Below are 18,616 nucleotides of genomic sequence, written 5' to 3'. Positions count from 1 at the left end.
GCAAGTGGGGCTTGGCTTGGCCCGTGGCGCCTCTTCGCTCAGCATTCACATTTACCAAGTGCTGTGCCGGACAGGGGCTTTCTCCTGCTGGATTTGCCTCTTCCGTGCGCTGAGGACCTGAGACGAAGACAGCACTCAGGCTTCACTCAGGACCTGGGATAAAAACTGAAGGAGTCAGTGTCTGGCCCGCCTTGCTCTCCCACCACGCCCTGCCCTCTTCCAGTCTTGAGTCCTTGGCAAATGGCTCAGAGGACATCGTCTTGCCTCCAGTGCTTAAGACAGAAAAACTGCACAATGCTGGGGTTACAAACTTTCGCTACCAAGGAATCAGATCACCCAGTAGCCAGCCAGCTACATTTACTCTGTCCAGCTGAAGCTACTGTTAGTCAGACATAATGCTTCAGGCACCATTCCACCCTCCCCCCGGGACTTGAACAGGTCTGGAAGGCGCTGGCACTGCACGGGGAGGGAGTGGGGGAGGTGGGCGTGAATCATAAGCCCACTCCCTCAGCCGTGCTGGGCTCCGCAGGGACCTGAGGTACATGCAGCCAGTGAGCTGGACAGCTCTTGACTCTGCCTGGGATAAGGCTGAGGCGGCTCCCAGAGAATGAAGTTTTGGACTGTGAGTACTGGTTCTGTGCCTTTTCTTTATGTCAGAGACCCATGGAGCCCGTTGACCAAGTCAGTGTGAGACCTACTCAGATGCTCAGTTGAGTATGGTTTTATTGGCTGTGTCAACAGAGAGTACAAACAAAAACACCCCCGGACCATTTGACACCACACATCAAAAGGGAGAGAAGTGCCTTGGCTCCAGGCTGGATATAACAGGGACTCCATGCAGCTGGGTCACCCTAAGTTTCTGGAGCTAAGTCAAGAGCAATAACATACCAGTATCCCATGCCACGGTGCCCCTGCCTCAATCCTAAGGCTCAGATGCTTATGGTCCATTAACAAATAGCTGCAGGGCATGGTGATACACTCCTGTAATTCCCAGTATTAGGAGGCTGAGACAGGAGGATTGTAGTTTGAGGCCAGCCTCAGCAACCTAGCAAGACCCTGTTTCCAAATAACAATAATAGAAAGGTGCTGGGGTGTAACTGGAAGGTAGAATGCCTCCAGGTCCAACCTCCAGTGCCATGGAACAACAACAAACCAAACAGCTGCCTCTCTTCACAGGACTTATTCCCACTTGTGGCCACCGAGTCATTGCTTGGCGGCACCTTCAGTGTCTCTCATTTTCATTCCATGGCCCCAGCTTCCTCCTGTCTCCAAATGAGAATGTGATAACCTAGAAAGAAGAAGAGTAGTCTGAATTACACCTTCCATTATCAGTCTTTGAGAACTTGGGATGGCCCAGGGAACCCAGGGCTCAGTGAGGAAATGCTAGGAAGTGGGACAGCAGCCAGGTACTTCCACAACCCTCTCAAAGCAAGACAGACAGAGGGCCTGGGCTAGAGAGGTCACTGTCTCATGCTCCCTTCAGTGGCTACTGCCCTGGGGTGAGCATGGCAGGGCTAAGGTGAGCTTTGCCTGCGTGGGAACTTGGGGAGAAGGGCTGGGCTTGGCCAGTCTGAGATGTATCTGTGCTACTCACCCATGGCAGAGGCCAGCGTGTCCCCCATGGGGTTGAACTCATTAAGCTGCAGAGACAAGAGTTTCAGCATGAAGAGGAGCTGGAGTTATTGACAGAAGGGCACAGGACTAATTTCTGACCAGTAAGGAAGATTGAATCCCTGCTTCCTCCCATCATTGGGGGCCCAAGGCTCACCGAAACAATACCAGAAGATTCTGGGTCATAGAGTTGACACATCATCTTCCCCGAGCTCCCATCAAACACATCGACTGTCCTTAATTCGCCGGGGGCACAACTTTTGAAATTAGGATCTGGGTATCGGCCCACCACAATGAGGTTATACCGAGGATGCCAGGTTGCCTAGGAGATGGAGAGGTTGATGCAGAACTTGTCAAGAGGGACATCAAAAGTACTCTTTGTGGGGCTGGGTCCTGGTGTAAGAGCACTTTGCCTAGCATGGGCGAGGCCGGGTTTGATCTCCAGTACTGGAAAGGAAAGAATTCTTTTTCCTACGAACAAGCCAAAAACTTAAAAAGAGGAGACAAGACCTATATAAAACTACAATGATGGCTTCAACTGTGTGTACATCTATCTACCTTTGGAGATTCTTAGTCCCCATCTGGCCTCTGGCCCTTAGGGATACCTTCAGGCCTTCAAATGCTTTTGCATTTCTTGAGATCATACCAACTGGTAAACATGGTTTTTCACCTTTCTATGCTGGGGACTGAACCCAGGCCCTTGTGCACACTAGGCAAGCACTCTACCACTGAGCTACCCAGCCCTACAAGTGTTTATTATCAGCTTGGCCCAGACATTAACCCAAGAGGTAGTAAGCCTATAACAAAGCAAAAAGACTCAGTAACAGAAACCAAATAGGGTGTAAGTTCTGAAGTAACCCCATTGCTAACTGTTAACGTTGAATCGCTTAGAGAACGGAACCTCAGGGAGTCTAACAAAAATGCACCTTCGGTCAACTTTTGCTTTTGAAATTCCTCGTTTGACTTCCCGTCCCGGTGCACGTGGAAATGACAGCTGCCGAGGGGGGCGGGCGCGGCGCCTAGAGCGTGCGCGGGTTGTACTCCGGCAGCCTCATGAAAAATGAAGAGTTGAATTTACAACTGGTAATGGCTAAGAAAGGAGAGGAAGCCCACGTTCTCCAGATCGCCCTACTCAAATCTAGCAGTTACTGGAATGACAGAACAGGATGTCACTTCCCTCCTTAAGGAAGTTTTGAAGGAAGAAAGACATGATTAGCAAGAAGGAAGAAATGGCAGATATATGCTATAGCTCGGACCTAAGTCACTAGCAAGTCACAGAGGGGAGGTTGGTCTGGCTGGATGTGAAGGGGGAATGAAGACAGATGGAACAGCAAGAACACCAACTGGTAAAGGCATCTTGATATTATTTATTATTTGATTTGAGGTACATGGGGTACTAAATCATCATTTACTGAGTACTTACCAGGTGCTAGGCATGGTGACAAGTGCTTTAAGTATATTGATTCATCCTCACAACAACCCTATCAGTTAGATACTATTGTGCCCTTTTTACAGATGAGGAAACGGGGACTTATTTCTATTATTTAGAAGCCACCTAAACCTGCAAGACAAACTCAGAAAGTGAAGGTTAGTTTGTGGATCCGTGGTACACACGGGTAACTGAAACTGAGAAGACAGAGCAGAGGGGCAGGATCATAGAAAATGCCCAGTGAGATCAGGGCTGGGCTGAAAACACTCAAAAAATAGCTCATCAGAGAGCCACGAAGGAAATTAAACAAGATGGAATTGCAGAAGCGGGACAGACTGCTTTGTGTCAGGGCAGGAAGCGCTCTGGGCCTGTAGGCTGAGCACGTCTGGCCCTCCTGCCGCCTCAGGCTGGCTGGTCTGTCCTGGGACCACGGCTGCCTTGGCCGCCCGCTGTGGGCCGGGCCCTGGAGCTGCAGCAGCGAGCAGACAGCAGCGTGTCACCCACCTTGATGGGCGTCAGGTGCTGGAAGTGCCGGTGGGGGTGTGGGATGAGGCCCAGGGAGCAGTCCCACTGCGAGGCGGAGTACACCCGGATCTCGCTCTTCTGGTCAGTGGTGAGGAGCCGAGCTCCATCAGGGCTAAAACATGCTGGCAAAGGGAGAAGGAACCCTGAGCCTGGCCTTCACAGGCCTCTTGTGGGATGCCCCCTCCCCACTATTCCTCTACCAAAACATTCTAAAAACTTCAGCAGTTGATGGAAGCAGCCCATGCCAGAAAGGGTCCCAGATGTCAGGGTGGCGGAGGCCATTGGGCCCGTGGGCTGACCCCACAGCTTCTAAGCTTCGAGAGGAGCGCCTGCAGCGGAGACAGGGCCTGGCTGTCATACCTGAATTGACAGGGTAACTGTGCAGCAGCGAGTAGAGGAAGCCGTCTTTCCCTCTCATCTGGCGCAGGTCCCACAGCTTCACTGTTTGATCTACGGAGGCCGTGGCCAGCAACCAGTCACAGCAGGGGTTCAGGGCCACATGGGTCACTTTCTTTTTGTGCATTCGGAGATTCCACAGCTGCAGAGGAGAGCCCAGTTCAGAGGTGGGGCCACGGGACAAAGGCAGGGTAAAGGAGGGAAAGGGGGAGCCTGGGCTAGAGAGCGTACCTCCTTGCCGTCAGTGTTCAGCAGGAACACGTGCCCCATGTTGTCTCCTGTGACCACCACTCGGCTTTCGGCCGACACATCCAGGCTGCAAAACCAGACACTAGAGGGAGAGACGGTGCTGTGAGGCTCACAGGGCCTGAGACAGGTCCATGTATTCACTGTTGCAGCCCCAGTGTCTAACTCACAGTGGGCGTCAAGAAATATTTGTTGAATGAAATGAGTAATTGTCTTGCCACGGGCCCCAGTGAGGAACACTCAGCTCGGCCCACCATCCAGGCAGAGGGGATGGGGGTGATGGGCCAGCACCCCCAGAAATAAGAGCAGCGCAACTCAACTTTACCTCCATGAGGCAAGTCCACAGGCCAGCTTGCCCTGCCGCCCCCACACCTTGGGTTTGGGGGAAGCCTGCTCTACTATCCTCTCCCCAACCACTCTCCACCTTGGGGCAAACATAGAGGGCAAACCGAACAAACGAGGATCATCCAGCTCTGTTCCTCACAGCTGACCACACGTGAACATGTGCCCTCTTCTGGGCAGTTAGGGGAAAAGCACACACAACCCAGTTCTTGAGAATAACAGTTTTTTTTTTTTTTTTTTTTTTTTTGGTGGGTCTGGGGATGCAACCCAGGGGCATTCAACCTCCGAGCTACACCCCCTGCCCTATTTTTTATTCTTTATCTTGAAACAGGGTCTCACTGAGTTGCACAGGGCCTCACTAAGTAGCTGAGGCTGTCCGTGAACTGCATTCTCCCGTCTCAGCCTCCCGAATGCTGGGATTACAAACTGGGATTACAAGCGTGCGCCACCACGCCCGGCTCAGGATAACAGCTCTTGGGAGAAGCATGCTTCATGGATCCTGAGCACACCCAACAGAGCTCCAATCCACACTGCTTCTTGGAAACCTGCAAATCCAGGAAACATGGACTTCTGCCATCCTCCCTCAGTGTCTGTAAGAGGGAGAGCTTTAAAATTTTTTATTTTGTTGTGGTACTGGGGACTGAACATGGGCATTCTGCCTCTCAGCTACAACTCTAGCCCTATTTTTTTTTTTTTTTCAGTACTGGGTATTGAACCCAGGGGCTACCTCTACCTCTGAGCCACACCCCCAGCCCTATTTTTTATTCTTTATTTTGAAATAGGGTCTCATTAAGTTGAAGAGGGCTTCACTAAGTAGCTGAGGATGGCTGCAAACCAGTGATCCTCCTGTCTCAGCCCCCCAAGTACTGGGATTACAAGCGTGCACCACTACATCCAGCCATCTTCAGCCTTTATTTTTTATTTTGAAATAGGGTCTTAATAAGTTACTGAGGCTAGCCTTGAACCTGCAATCCTCCTGTCTCAGCTAACAAGATTGGGATTACAGGCATGGTGCCACCATGACCAGCTCCCAGCTGGTTATTTATTTTGAATGGTCTCACTAAGTTGGGGAAGCTGGCCTTGGACCTGCAATCCTCCCATGTCAGTCTCCCAAGGACTATGATTACAGGTATGGGCCACCACACCCAGCTTCGGGAGGTCCACTTGAGAGTTACCTGGAACTGAGTCGGTCTAGTCACCGATCCTGATGGCTCATCTGTTTCTCACCCCATGGGACGCCCAGAATAACCCCCAAGGCTAGGTAGACACCACATTCTCACAGATTCTCAGGAAGACGTCAGAGTTGCGTCTTGGGCTGGAAATGAAAGCGATTTGCGTTTTCTAATTTCTCCAGATGCTGTCAAAAGAGGAGGGTTCTGCCATTTAAGCAGTCCATCAAGGAGCAGCCAGGTCATTACACCCTGTGACTGGAGCAGTAAGCCTTCAGTCCTCAGTTCTGGCTTCACTAAGTGGTTTTCCAGGCCAACGCCCTGCCCTGTCTTGGTCCTGTGAGAGTCAAGGTCTAGTTAATATGAGCATGACTTCGAGAAGAGCTAAAGCCTGAGAAGCGCTGAGGCTCCCAGGCATGGCGGCGCACGCTTGTGATCCCAGTACTTGGGATGCTGAGACAGGAAGATCGCAGGTTCCAGGACAGTCTCAGCAAGTAGTGGGTGATCATCAACCTAGTGCAACTCTGTTTCCAAATTAAAAAAAAAAAAATGTAGCTGGGCGTGGTGGCAGCATACCTATAATCCCAGTATGTGGGAGGCTGAGGCAGGAGAATCACAGGTTCAAGATATGCCTCATCAACTTAGTGAGACTATCAGCAACCTAGCAAAACCCGGTTTCAAAATATAAAAACCAGGCTGGGAGTACAGCTCAGAGGTAGAATGCCAGGATGGGACACAGCTCAGTACTTGCTTTGCAAGCACAATGTCCTGGCTTCAATCCCAGTAGTAAAAAGGACCCCCCCCCCCAAAAAAAAAAAAGAGAGAGAAAGATAGCCGGGTGTGGTAGCCCATGCTTGTAATCCCAGCACTTGGGAGGCTGAGACTGGAGGATCGCGCAAGTTCAAAGCCAGCTTCAGATACTTAGTGAGGCTCTCAGCAACTTAGTGAGACCCTGTTTCCAAATAAAACATTAAAAAAAAAATTAGGTCTGGGAGTGTACATCTGGGGTAGAAAGCCCCTGGGTTCCACCTCCAGTATTCCAGTATATCTCTCTCTCTCTCTCTCTCTCTCTCTCTCTCTCTCTCTCTCTCTCTCTCTCTCTCTCTCTCTCTCTCTCACACACACACACACACACACACACACACACACACACACACACAGATGCTCTCGCTAGAACTACATTTAGAGCTTAGAAGCTCTTTCCTTTACTGGTTAAGCTACTCACTTGCAGTTATCTGAGCTGGTGAAAACTCGAAGCGTGTTGCCATTAAAGTCTTGCAGCCTCGTTGTTCCCTCCATTGAGGAAGCGAAAAACTGGTTGGTGTTGAGAAGGTTAAACTTCAGCCCAGTGATGCTCCCTCCAGCTCCAATCTAACAGGAGAAAGGGAAAAGCCAGTGCGTGATGATGGGCCAGGGGTGAGGACCAGGCCGGGCACACAGTGCCCCAAGATTAACACCCATTGATCAGCACCAGGGCCAGGCCGGCGTGACGCTTAGACACTAGGGTGCTCACCCCAACTCTGTGTGTGTGTGTGTGTGTGTGTGTGTGTGAGAGAGAGAGAGAGAGAGAGAAGACAGACAGACAGACACACACAGGGACAGATGGAGGGAGGGAGGGAGGGAGGGAGGGATTAAACCCAGCGGGGATTCTACTTCTGAGTCACACTCCTGGCCCTATTTTATATTTTATTTATTTATTTTTTGTGGTGCTGGGGATTGAACCCAGGGGCATTCTACCTCCAAGCTACACTCCCAGCTTTATTTAAAAAAAATTTTTTTTTGAAACGGTCTCACTAGGTTGATGAGAGTCCCACTACTTGCTGAGGCTGTCCTTGAACCTATGATCGTCCTGTCTCAGCCTTCCAAGTACTGGGATTACAGGCATGCACCACCACATCTAGCTTATTTTTCATTTTTAAACAGTCTTAATTAAATGCTTATTATTTAGCAAGGATTATTTTAAGAGTACCACATCTTCAAGAGCTCCTCTTCCTTAGGCTGTTGCTACCCAGCTTCCAGACTCGAACAGGCCTCCCCCAGAGCAAGCACTTAACCAGCTCAACACACCATGGGCATGCATACACCACTGCTCTACACCCCGCCCAGCGCCGGCCCTGCCACTCCCTGCCCGCTAGAGCCGCCCAGCAGCTCACCAGGCTTTGCTCTTGCATCCCGATGTCACCCATCCCTCAAACCTGCCTGTGCGGACGCCTCCTTCCCCTGCCTGCATGAGGCTGCTGCTGAGTGGCCACCCTGTCACCACCTGAACTGATATTATTGCTTGAATTTTATGATGAACATAAATTATAAAAGAATAAAGCATCTTCATTTTGAAAATGTCAACACATGTTCCCTAACCAAGGGGCTTGAACGAGGTCGAGGTCCGAGCCAAGGTCAGATGACTTCAGTGGTGAAACGCAGCGCTGCTGCTCCCTCAGGAACTGTGCCCACTTGGCCTTCTGCTGGGAGTGCAGCCAGCTGTCTCCCCACACCGGCGGGCCTTTCCTCTGCTCCACCCGAGCTGCCTGAAAGCCCCAACGTTCAAATGCCCACATGAACCTCCACGATTAGCTACAAGCACGTAATAATAAATGGTGATGCAGGCGTGGAGCTGATGCTTGCCGAGACTGTGCTCAGCGTGCAGAAGGCACCTGTCTCCATCTGCAGCATAGAAGAAATGAAAGAGGAGTGAACCAGACAAAAGCAGCCTCAGTGTGGCTCATGGTCAGAGTGGTTCCAGGTTTACCCAAACTTCTCCATCCTCATGTCCTAGATTCCAGAGAAAAATAAATTAACCTCTTCCTGCCTGAGCTCTGAGTTCAAACTTCAACTGAATGTTCTCCTCCTGGCAGACACCTGCCCACCTCTTACCTACCTTGTTTGAGGGGCAGAAAACTCCAAGTTCCGTCCTCAGCACGCCTCTGGCTGCCTGTCTCTGGCTTCCAGCAGTGTTTCTTGGACATTTGTCTCACATCTTCCCCTGCGTGTGTGTGGTGGGGGGTGCTGGGGATTGAACCCAGGGGCTAAGTTGCTGAGGCTGGTCTTGAACTTGCGATCCTCCTGTCTCAGCCTCCCAAGTCCTAGGATTACAGGCTTGTGCCCCCACGCCTAGCTCCGTGTCATGTCTTGAATACTAGCCGCTCACACCCGTCTAACTAGCCTTTTCTGATGGGCTGCTCCTGAAGCCTCTCCATTTCTGAGACTTCTTCCCGGTTCCCCCTCATCTCTTCCACCTCTAAACCAGAGTTGGAAAAACAGTGAGTGGAAGCACAGTCCAGCTCAGGTGTGTGCTTACCTTTAGTTAGTCCCAGCATCCAGAAGTCCTAGAGACTGTTACACATTTTACTTAATGCTACTGACCTGTACTCTCAGCTCCTTGAGCAGCCAAGGCAGGAGGATTGCTTGAGCCCTGGGCCTCTTGAAGCCTGAGTTTTTGACTCCTGCTTTAAAGCCAGTCACTTTTCATAGTAGATCTATCCAAGGTCAGCCACCAACTAGACAAGCTAGAAGACATGGAAGCGCTAACACACTCACCCCTCATCAACTGATAAATACTAGTACCTTATGATTATCCTCAAAGGGCCTGAGGTGTAATTCTGGTAGAATGCTTCCCTGATATGCATGAAGCCTTGGGTCCCAACCTTAGGACCAGAAGCTTAAAAAATAAAAAAGAAGATTCCTTCTAAAAGTCTATGCTAAACCAGGCATGGTGGCACATGCTTATAATCCCAATACATGGAGGCTGAGACAGAACGATCACAGGTTTGCAGTCAGCCTCAGCAACTCAGAGGCCCTGTTTCAAAATAAATAAAATAAGCCAGGCGTGGTGGCACACGTTTGTAATCTCAGTACTTGGGAGGCTGAGACAGGAGGATCGCACAGGTTCAAAGCCAGCCTCAGCTACTTAGTGAGGCCCTCTGCAACTTAGTGAGACCCTGTTTCAAAATAAAGAATAAAAAATAGGGCAGGGGGTGTAGCTCGGAGGTCGAATGCCCCTGGGTTCCATCCCCAGACCCTCAAAAATAAATAAATAAATTAATTAATTAAATTAAATAGGGCTAGGGGTGTATCTTAGAAGTAAAATGCCCTGGGTTTAATTCCCAGTACTCTCCCAATAAAAAAAAACCTCTACAATAGCACACTGTGCCTTTCCTCCTTCTCTTTTGTTTTTTGTTTTCTCACTCATGCACGAAGACTTTTCCAACAATTCTTTTTTCTTTTTTGGGGGGGGGGGTTACTGAGGATTGAACTTATGGCCATTCTACCTCCAAACTACAGCCCCAGCCCCATTTTATTTTTATTTTATTGTATTATTATTATTAGTAGTAGTAGTAGTAGTAGTATTAGTAGTAGTAGTAGTAGTAGTACTGGGGATGGAACCCAGGGGCCTTCTACCTCCGGGCTACACTCCCAGACCTATTTTTTTATATTTTATTTGGAAACAGGGTCTCACTAAGTTGCTGAAAGCCTAAGTGGCTGAGGCTGGCTTTGAACCTGCATGATCCTCCTGTCTCAGCCTCCCAAGAGCAGGGATTACAAGCGTGCGCCACCACGCCCGGCTTTTTATTTATTTATTATTATTATTTTTTATTTTTTTTATTTTTTGGTGGTACTGGGGTTCCTGGAAGCCCTTCTACCTCGGGGCTACACTCCCAGACCTATTTTTACATTTTCATTTTGGAAACAGGGTCTCTTACACCAGCACGGCTGGCTTCGAACCTGCGCGATCCTCCTGTCTCCGCCTCCCAAGCGCGGGGATTACAAGCGTGCGCCACCACGCCTGGCGTGGCTTTTTATTTTTATTTTAAAACAGGGTCTCACTAGGTTGCGGAGTCTCACTCACTACATGGTGACACTGTCCTAGAACCTGCAATCCTCCTGTCTCAACCTTCCAAATACTGGAATTACAAGTGTGTGCCACCACACCTAGCTTCTTCTCCATCAATTCTAATTCACAAGGGGCTCTTCCTTCTCTCATGTCTGGGGGGATTTGGCACCTGCACTGTTAGTTATCTTGTATGGACCTCATATATATACATTCCATCTGCCCCACTACACTTCAAACTTCTCATTCATTCAACAAATACAAAGCAGCCTCTAGCCCAAGCACTGTTCTAGGCACTGGGGATACAGTGGTGAACCACAAAGACAAGGTCCCTGCCACCAAAGAGCCTAAGTTCCAGTATGTCAAGACCACAGTGAAATAGGGTATTTCAAGCCAGATGTGGTGGTGCATGCTTGTAATCCCAGCATTTGGGAGGCTGAGACAGGAGGATCACAGTTCACGGACAGCCTCAGCTACTTAGTGAGGCCCTCCGCAACTCAGTGAGACCCTGTTTCAAAATAAAGAATAAAATATAGGGCGGGGGTGTAGCTTGGAGGTCAAATGCCCCTGGGTTCTATCAGACCCACATTAAAAAAAAAAAAGAAATAGGGTATTTCAGACACATAAACATTTGGGGGGTATGAAGCAGGTAATGATCTAGGGAATGGCTCGGTAGGGGGGGACTTTCTAAGTAGGTCAGGCAGTAGAAGCCTCTTTGAAGAGATAGATGAGCAGAGAGCCCTTGGAAAGGGGCACTCCAGTCAAGGGGAACAGCAAGTGCAGAGCCCCAGTTTCAGGAACAGAAATAGCTGGTGTGGCTAAAACAGGAAGTAGGACAGACAGGCCAGGGATGGTGGCACACGCCTGCAATCTCGGTACTTAGGAGGCAGAGACGGGAGGATCGCAGGTTGGAGGCCAGCACAATGGAACTTAAAGAAGAGATCCTGTTTAAGCTGGGCATGGTGGCCCACGCTTGTAATTCCAGCACTGGGGGCTGAGACAAGAGGATCAAGGTTCACAGACAGCCTCAGCTACTTAGTGAGGCCATTTGCAACTTAGTGAGACCCTGTTTCAACAATAAAAAGACTCAAAATAGGGCTGAGAGTGCTGCTCAAAGCTACAACACTCCTGGGTTCCATCCCCAGTACTGCAAAAAAAAAAAAAAGCCGGGCATGGTGGCACACGCTTCTAATCCCAGCATTTGGGAAGCTGAGAATAGAGGATTGCAGTTTGTGGACAGCTTCAGCTACTTAGTGAAGCCCTCTGCAACTTAGTGAGACCCGGTTTCAAAAATAAAAGAATTAAAAATAGGGCAGGGGGTGTAGCTCGGTGGTCGAATGCCCCTGGGTTCCATCCCCAGACCCACAAAAAAAAAAAAAAAAAAAAAAAAAAATTTAAAGCTGGGCCTGGGAGCGCACGCTTGTAATCTCAGCATTTGGGAGGCTGAGACAGGAGGATCTGGGTTTGTACCCAGCCTCAGCTACTTAGTGAGGCCCTCTGCAACTTAGTGAGACCCTGTTTCAAAATAAAGAATAAAAAATAGGGCTCAGGGTATAGCTCACAGGTAGAATGCCTCTGGGTTCCATTCTCAGTACCGCAAAAAAATAAAAATAAAAATAAATAATAAGTAAATAAAAATTACAAAGGGCTGGAGAATGACTTTCCTCCTCCCTGTGTTGGCAGGAATGGGGCAGTGGGACAGTGTGTGATTTCTCAATGATTTCCTAGCACTGTTCCCTCCCTCAAAGTGGGAGGAGATCACACCATCCCAGGAATGCTCAATACATCTTTATTATTTAAGCTAAAATAAATAAATAAAAAGGGCTAGAAGATACTGCTCAATGGTAGAATGCCCCTGGGTTCAATCCCTCATCACACACACACACACACACACACACACACACACACACACACACACACGAAAATAAGGAAGGATGAGATGAGGTCAAAGAAATAGGAAGGGGCTTAGACTCTAAACACGATCATTATTCTGTACCTCGAATCCAGGGGCATTCTACTTCCAAGCTACAACTCCAGCCCTATTTTATTTTTTATTTGGAAACAGGTACTCACTAAGCCTTGCTAAGTTGCTGAGACTGGCTTCAAACCTGTGATCCTCCTGACTCAACACCCCAAGTACTGGGATAACAGGCCTGTGCAACCACACCTGGCTTTTTTTTTTTTTTTTTTTTTTTTTTTGATACTGGGTATTAAACCCAGGAGCACTTTACCTTGAGCTAAACCTCCAGCTCCCCCCCCTTTTTTTTTTGCAGTACTGGGAATGGAACCCTGGGACATTTTACCTCTGAGCTACACCCCCAGCCCTATTTTATAGTCTTTATTTTGAAGCAGGGTCTCAACTAAGTTGCAGAGGGCCTCATTAAGTAGCTGAGGCTGTGAACCTCGATCCTCCCATCTCAGCCCCCAAGTACTAGGATTAAAGCGTGCACCACCACGCTTGGCTCCAACCCTTTTTATTTTATTTTATTATTTTTGTGTGGGGGGGAATGGAACCCAAGGGCATTCTACCTCTGAGCTACACCCCCAGTCCTATATTTTATTCTTTATTTTGAAAAAGGGTCTCACTGAGTTGCAAAGGGACTCACTAAGTAGTAGCTGAGGCCGGGCGTGGTGGCACACACTTGTAATCCCAGCATTTGGGAGGCTGAGACAGGAGGATTGTGGTTTGAGGACAGTCTCAGCTACTTAGTGAGGCCCTTTGCAACTCAGTGAGACCCAGTTTAAAAAAAAAAAAAAAAGAAGAATTAAAAAATAAGGCTGGGGGTGTAACTCAGAGGAAGAATGCCCCTGGGTTCCATCTCCAGTACAACAACAACAACAAAAAAAAAAAAAAAAAAAAAAAAAAAAAGAAAGAAAAGAAAAAATGTAGTAGCTGAGGCTGTCCTCGAACTGAGATCCTCCTGTTTGAGCCTCTCAAATGCTAGGATTACAAGTGTGAGTCACCACACCCAACTTCCTTTTTATTCATTTCTTTTTTTTTTATTTTTTGCAGAACTGGGGATGCCCAGGGGCATTCTACCTCCGAGCTACACCCCCAGCTCTACTTTTTATTCTTTTTATTTTGAAAGGCCCTCACTAAGTAGCTGAGGCTCTCCTTGAACCATAATCCTCCTGTCTCAGCCTCCCAAATGCTAGGATTACAAGCGTGCGCCACCACGCCTGGCCAGCCCTTTTTATTTAATAGTTATTTTGTTTTGAAACAGGGCCTCACTGCTTGCTGAGGCTGTCCTCAAATCTGTGATCCTCGTCTCAGCCTCCCAAGTACTGAGATTACAGGTGTGCATCACCATTCCTAGCTATACTTTCGAATATTTCAAGGGCAGGCATTCAAGAAATAGTCACGTATCATTACTATTCCCACGTTTCAAAATGACCAGTGACACTCATCTGACTCCTGAACGATACCAACATGCCTTTCGTTCCTTCATGAGACACGTCTTCAGCACTATGCTGTGGCACTGGAAACTGCTTACCCCTTTAATGAAGGTGGGCTTGTCCTTTACGGCAAAGTTCCACAGCATGATATCTCCCCCTTTGGAGGCCACAGCCACGGTGCTGGGGTGCGTCGGGTGCCATGCCAAGGACGTAGCCCTCCTGTCAAAGGGGGCCGCCTTTTGGAATATCCGGTACGAAGCCAGGGAGTGCAGAAAAGTCTGCTGGAGACCCTGATGCAGAGACAATAGAATTAAATTGAATTACAATGTGGTAAAATGCCAACCTTTTGTTCCTTTGTAGACGAGCCCCAAGACTAAGTCCTTCCACCAAAGGAAATCTGCCTGGCCCTGCACATGAAAATGTCTAAAATGTACAAGGACTAATCTTTTTTTTTGGTGGTCCTGGGGGGTGGAACCCAGGGGCTTTCTACCTCTGGGCTATACTCCCAGACCTATTTATATATATATTTTTAAGATTTAAAGAAGTTTATTAAAAAGATAGAAATACAGAAAATAGAAATACAGAAAATAGTTACAGCCCCATGCCAAAATGGCATGAGGGGGGAGGGTGGCCCGGGCCAACTCACCACTCCCCTATACTTTATTTTTTTATTTTATTTTATTTTATTTTATTTTATTTTATTTTATTTTATTTTTGGTGGTACTGGGGTTCCTGGAAGCCCTTCTACCTCCGGGCTACACTCCCAGACCTATTTTATATTTTTGAAACAGGGTCTCTTACGCCAGCGCGGCTGGCTTCGAACCTGCGCGATCCTCCTGTCTCCGCCTCCCAAGCGCGGGGATCACAAGCGTGCGCCACCACGCCCGGCCCCCCTATACTTTATTTAAAAACAGGGTCTCACTAAGTTTCTGAGAGCCTCACTAAGTAACTGAACCTGTGCGATCCTCCTGTCTCAGCCTCCCAAGCGCGGGGATTACAAGCGTGCGCCCCCACGCCCGGCACAAGGACTAATCTTCGCTAGCATGAGGACAGAGTGCCTTCTACTTGGGACCTTGACAACATAAGACTTTTTTTCTTCTTTTTACTTGAACCAAGGGGCATTCCACGTCTGAACTACATCCCCAACTCTAACTCTGTTTAGTTCTGCATTGTGAAACAGGGTCTCAGTTGCTGAGGCTGGCTTCAAACCCGCAATCCTCCTGTCTCAGCCTCCCAAGTACTGAGATTACAGGCTTGTGCCACGGCTGAACATAAGACGCATGACCGACCTTTACAGCATAAGACTTTTCTCCCTGGCTGAGGCCCAGCAGCAGGGTTGGGGTGATCTGACCACTCTTGACAACCTGCTGAGCCAACCCATTATCTACTTTCGGAGTGTCCCAGGATAAAAAGCTATCTGCAACTCCTTGAGCACTTCAGCTAGGAAACACCTTACCTGCTGTAGCGATGGCCAGGCAGCCTTGCCCAGCTTCTGCTGGTTGAGGGCCCTGACGATGCTGCTGCACAGCTGTGGGACTTGCAGACTAGCGGCCTCCGCCCTGAGGCAGCCTGAGTCACATCTCCTGCTAGAACCTGCCAGGAAGAACAGACACATATTTTCCTCTCTGATCTCAGGAAAGGTTTTTCAGCTGAAATCCCATAACGAAAGCCCGCTGTTTCATTCAGTAGGCCCGATCTGTCTCATCTCTTGAAGCCTTTCCATGGTCTGGGTTTAATCTCACTCAATACAAGAAAGAATGAGTAAACTCCATCATCAACCCTTCCCAGAAACACCCCCCTGACCAGTAAATTTTTTTTTTTTTTTGGTGGTAATGCGGTTCCTGGAAACCCTTCTACCTCCAGGCTACACTCCCAGATCTATTTTTATATTTTTTTTTAATTTGGAAACAGGGTCTCTTAAACCAGTGAGGCTGGCTTCAAACCTGTGTGATCCTCCTGTCTCCACCTCCCAAGCGCGGGGATTACAAGCGTGCGACGCCATGTCCGGCTGACCAGTAATTTTAAAGTGAAACTAAATATGATCTTGTAGGGTTCCTCAGGGCTGAGCCAAAATAAAACAAAAACAGCCAAGCGTGGTGGGCACATGCCTATCATCACAGATATTCCAGAGGCTGAAGCAGGAGGCTTACAAGTTCAAGGCTAGCCAGGGCAATTTATCCAGACCATGTCTCAAACTAAAAAGGGCTGGGGTGTAGCTCAGTAGCAAAGCGCCTCTGGGTTCAGTTTCCAATATTGCAAAGGGAAGAGGGGAAAAAAAAAGGTGTTTAAGAAAGAGGCATGTTGCTGGGGATGTGGCTCAGTGGTAGAGTGTTTGCCTTAGCATGAGCGAGGTCCTCTGTTCAATCCTCAGTACTGCACGCGCGCGCGCGCGCGCGCACACACACACACACACACACACACACACACACACAAAGCATGTTAATTTTGTGTGTGTGGTACTGGGGATGAAACCAGGGGCATTCTATACTTGAGCTACACCCCCAGTCCTATTTTTTATTCTTTAGTTTGAAACAGGACCTCACTGAGTTGTAAAAGGCCTCACTAAGTAGCTGAGGCTGTGTGCGAACCTGGATCCTCCTGTCTCAGCCTCCCAAATGTTGGGATTACAAGCGTGAACCACCACACAAGGCTGCATTTAAATCTTGTATTAAAGTAACGTATCGGTGACCAACTGTTAGCCCCAAGTTGTCTGTTTTCCTGGAAACCAACAAGATCCAGAGGGACTGGAATAGCTCTAAATTGTAACAGGTTACTTCTGAGGCAGTAAATCAAATTATAATAAGAATAAAGCAACTCTAGCACACCAAGCTCTATTGGTAGACCCACCCTCTAAGGACAGACCTCTTGACAACCGATCTTTCTTCTCATGAGCAAAAAGCATTTCATCAGCTCGGGCTCCAGTCTTTTGGGCTCCTGCCCCTCTCACCCCCAGATTCAAGCCCTGTACATCTCTTGAGCAGGAGCTTTCTAAGGAAAGAAAGGCGGGAAGGAAACTGCAGGCTCACGCAGCCGAAGCCTAGGAGCTACAGCTAACAGCCCTGTCAAAATTCAGCAACTCTAGCCGGGCAAGGTGGCGCACGCTTGTAATCCCAGCGCTTGGGAGGCCGGGACAGGAGGATGGCACAGGTTCGAAGCCAGCCTCAGCTACTTAGGCTTTGAGCAATTCAGTGAGACCCTGTTTCCAAATAAATTATAAAATAGGGCTGTGGGTGTAGCCGGGAGGTAGAACGCCCCTGGATTCCATCCCCAGTACTGCCAAAAAAAAAAAAAAAAAAAAAAAAAAAAAAATTAAATTCAGCAACTCTAGAGAGAGGCTGGAAGAATGGGATTATTTCAAGCAGTATTGGAACAAACAAAGAAGGTGAACAGCCATGTGTCTGTGGCCACGGGGCTCCTCTGCTCCTCAGTCGCCTGGGAGCGGGCGCTAAGCCATAGCTCTGACGTCGGAGGCACCTGCGACCCCCGCGGCCTCGGGGACCTGGGGCGCCCATCCCCCAGCCAGCCTCCGGCGCGAGCACCCAGAACTGCGGGACCGAAAGCGGCAGCACAGGCAGTACCCGAGCCCTTCACACTGAGCTTCCTGGCCTCGGGCTGCAGCTCCCGGGGGCTTCTCCTGGTCCGGAGGCGCGCCACCACCTTGGGGGTCTTCTGGGCTTCCGGGCATTTTCTGGGAGCCATCGTCCTCCGAGCGAAGGGGTGCAGTGCCCCGCACCGAGAGTACGGAGGGAAGACGCCGGGCGCGCACTCGGGAGCCCGCACGGCCACAGGTGACCGTCCAGCCAGCCAACTTCCCGCCAAACATGCCCAGGACTTGTTTGCGTCGAGCCCGCCCCGCCCTCGGGAGGCCACGCCCCTTCCTGGTGGGCGGGGCCGCGTGGGCGGGGCCGACCGCGCCCTAGATGGCAGAGGGAGGTGGTTTCTTTTCTTTACCGACAGGGTACCTTGGGGTTTCGCCTTGGTGATGGGTGTGGCCAAGTTTAATGGCTCATGTCTGAACCTAGGCGAAGATAGGAATATTGTCCAGAAATATGGGAGATGTCGCTGGACTGGGGCCCTGAGGGGGGGCAGCAGGATGTAGTCCTAGAAAGGAAATTAAGGATGAGTCACAGATTGATTTTATTGAGAGAAGAAAAGACGTCCACACTCAGAGAGAGAGGGTAGAGTGTGGGTGCTGGAGAGGGGCCGGCCAACTAAGTCTTGGAGAGACATATACAGGTAAACTCCAGGAGCGAGTGAAGCCAGGCGTGGTGGCGCACGCTGGTAATCCCAGTACTTGGGAGGCTGAGCCAGGAGCAGCCAGCCTCAGCATCTTAGCGAGGCCCTCCGCAGCTTAGACCTTCTTTCAAAATAAAGAATAAAAATAGGGCTGGGGGAGTAGTCCCTGGGCTCAATTGTCAGTACCGAAAAAAAGTCCAGGAGCGAGGTGGTAAAGTGCTTGCCTAGCACCCAGCAAGGCCCTTGGCTTCATTCCCCAGTGCATCAAAAATAATATACAGGTAAAATCTGTAGTGTAGTGATATGGTTTGAGAGCAAGTTTTTAGTTTTCTTTGTATTGGAGATTGCATATATTAATTATTAACTACTAGAAGTTACATTCTGGTGTTTTTGTTTTTTGTTTTTGGTACTGGGAATGGAACTCAGGGACATTCTACCTCC

General features: G+C 49.2%; 1 protein-coding gene across 1 annotated transcript; it reads right to left on the bottom strand.

Moving 5' to 3' along the window:
- Positions 1-1,238: 1,238 nt before the first annotated feature.
- DDB2 (damage specific DNA binding protein 2) lies at positions 1,239-17,638 on the bottom strand (the record flags this gene model as incomplete). Its single annotated transcript, XM_080697196.1, has 10 exons — positions 1,239-1,288; positions 1,595-1,640; positions 1,769-1,933; positions 3,545-3,687; positions 3,926-4,103; positions 4,193-4,292; positions 6,944-7,089; positions 14,038-14,229; positions 15,396-15,532; positions 17,518-17,638. The coding sequence occupies 10 exons, from the start codon at positions 17,636-17,638 to the stop codon at positions 1,239-1,241; spliced, it is 1,278 nt and encodes a 425-aa protein (XP_080553322.1).
- Positions 17,639-18,616: the final 978 nt, after the last annotated feature.

This window comes from Muscardinus avellanarius, assembly GCF_963383645.1.
Source record: "Muscardinus avellanarius genome assembly, chromosome: 1".
NCBI lineage: Eukaryota > Metazoa > Chordata > Mammalia > Rodentia > Gliridae > Muscardinus > Muscardinus avellanarius.
This window is presented reverse-complemented; position numbering and strand designations above follow the sequence as displayed.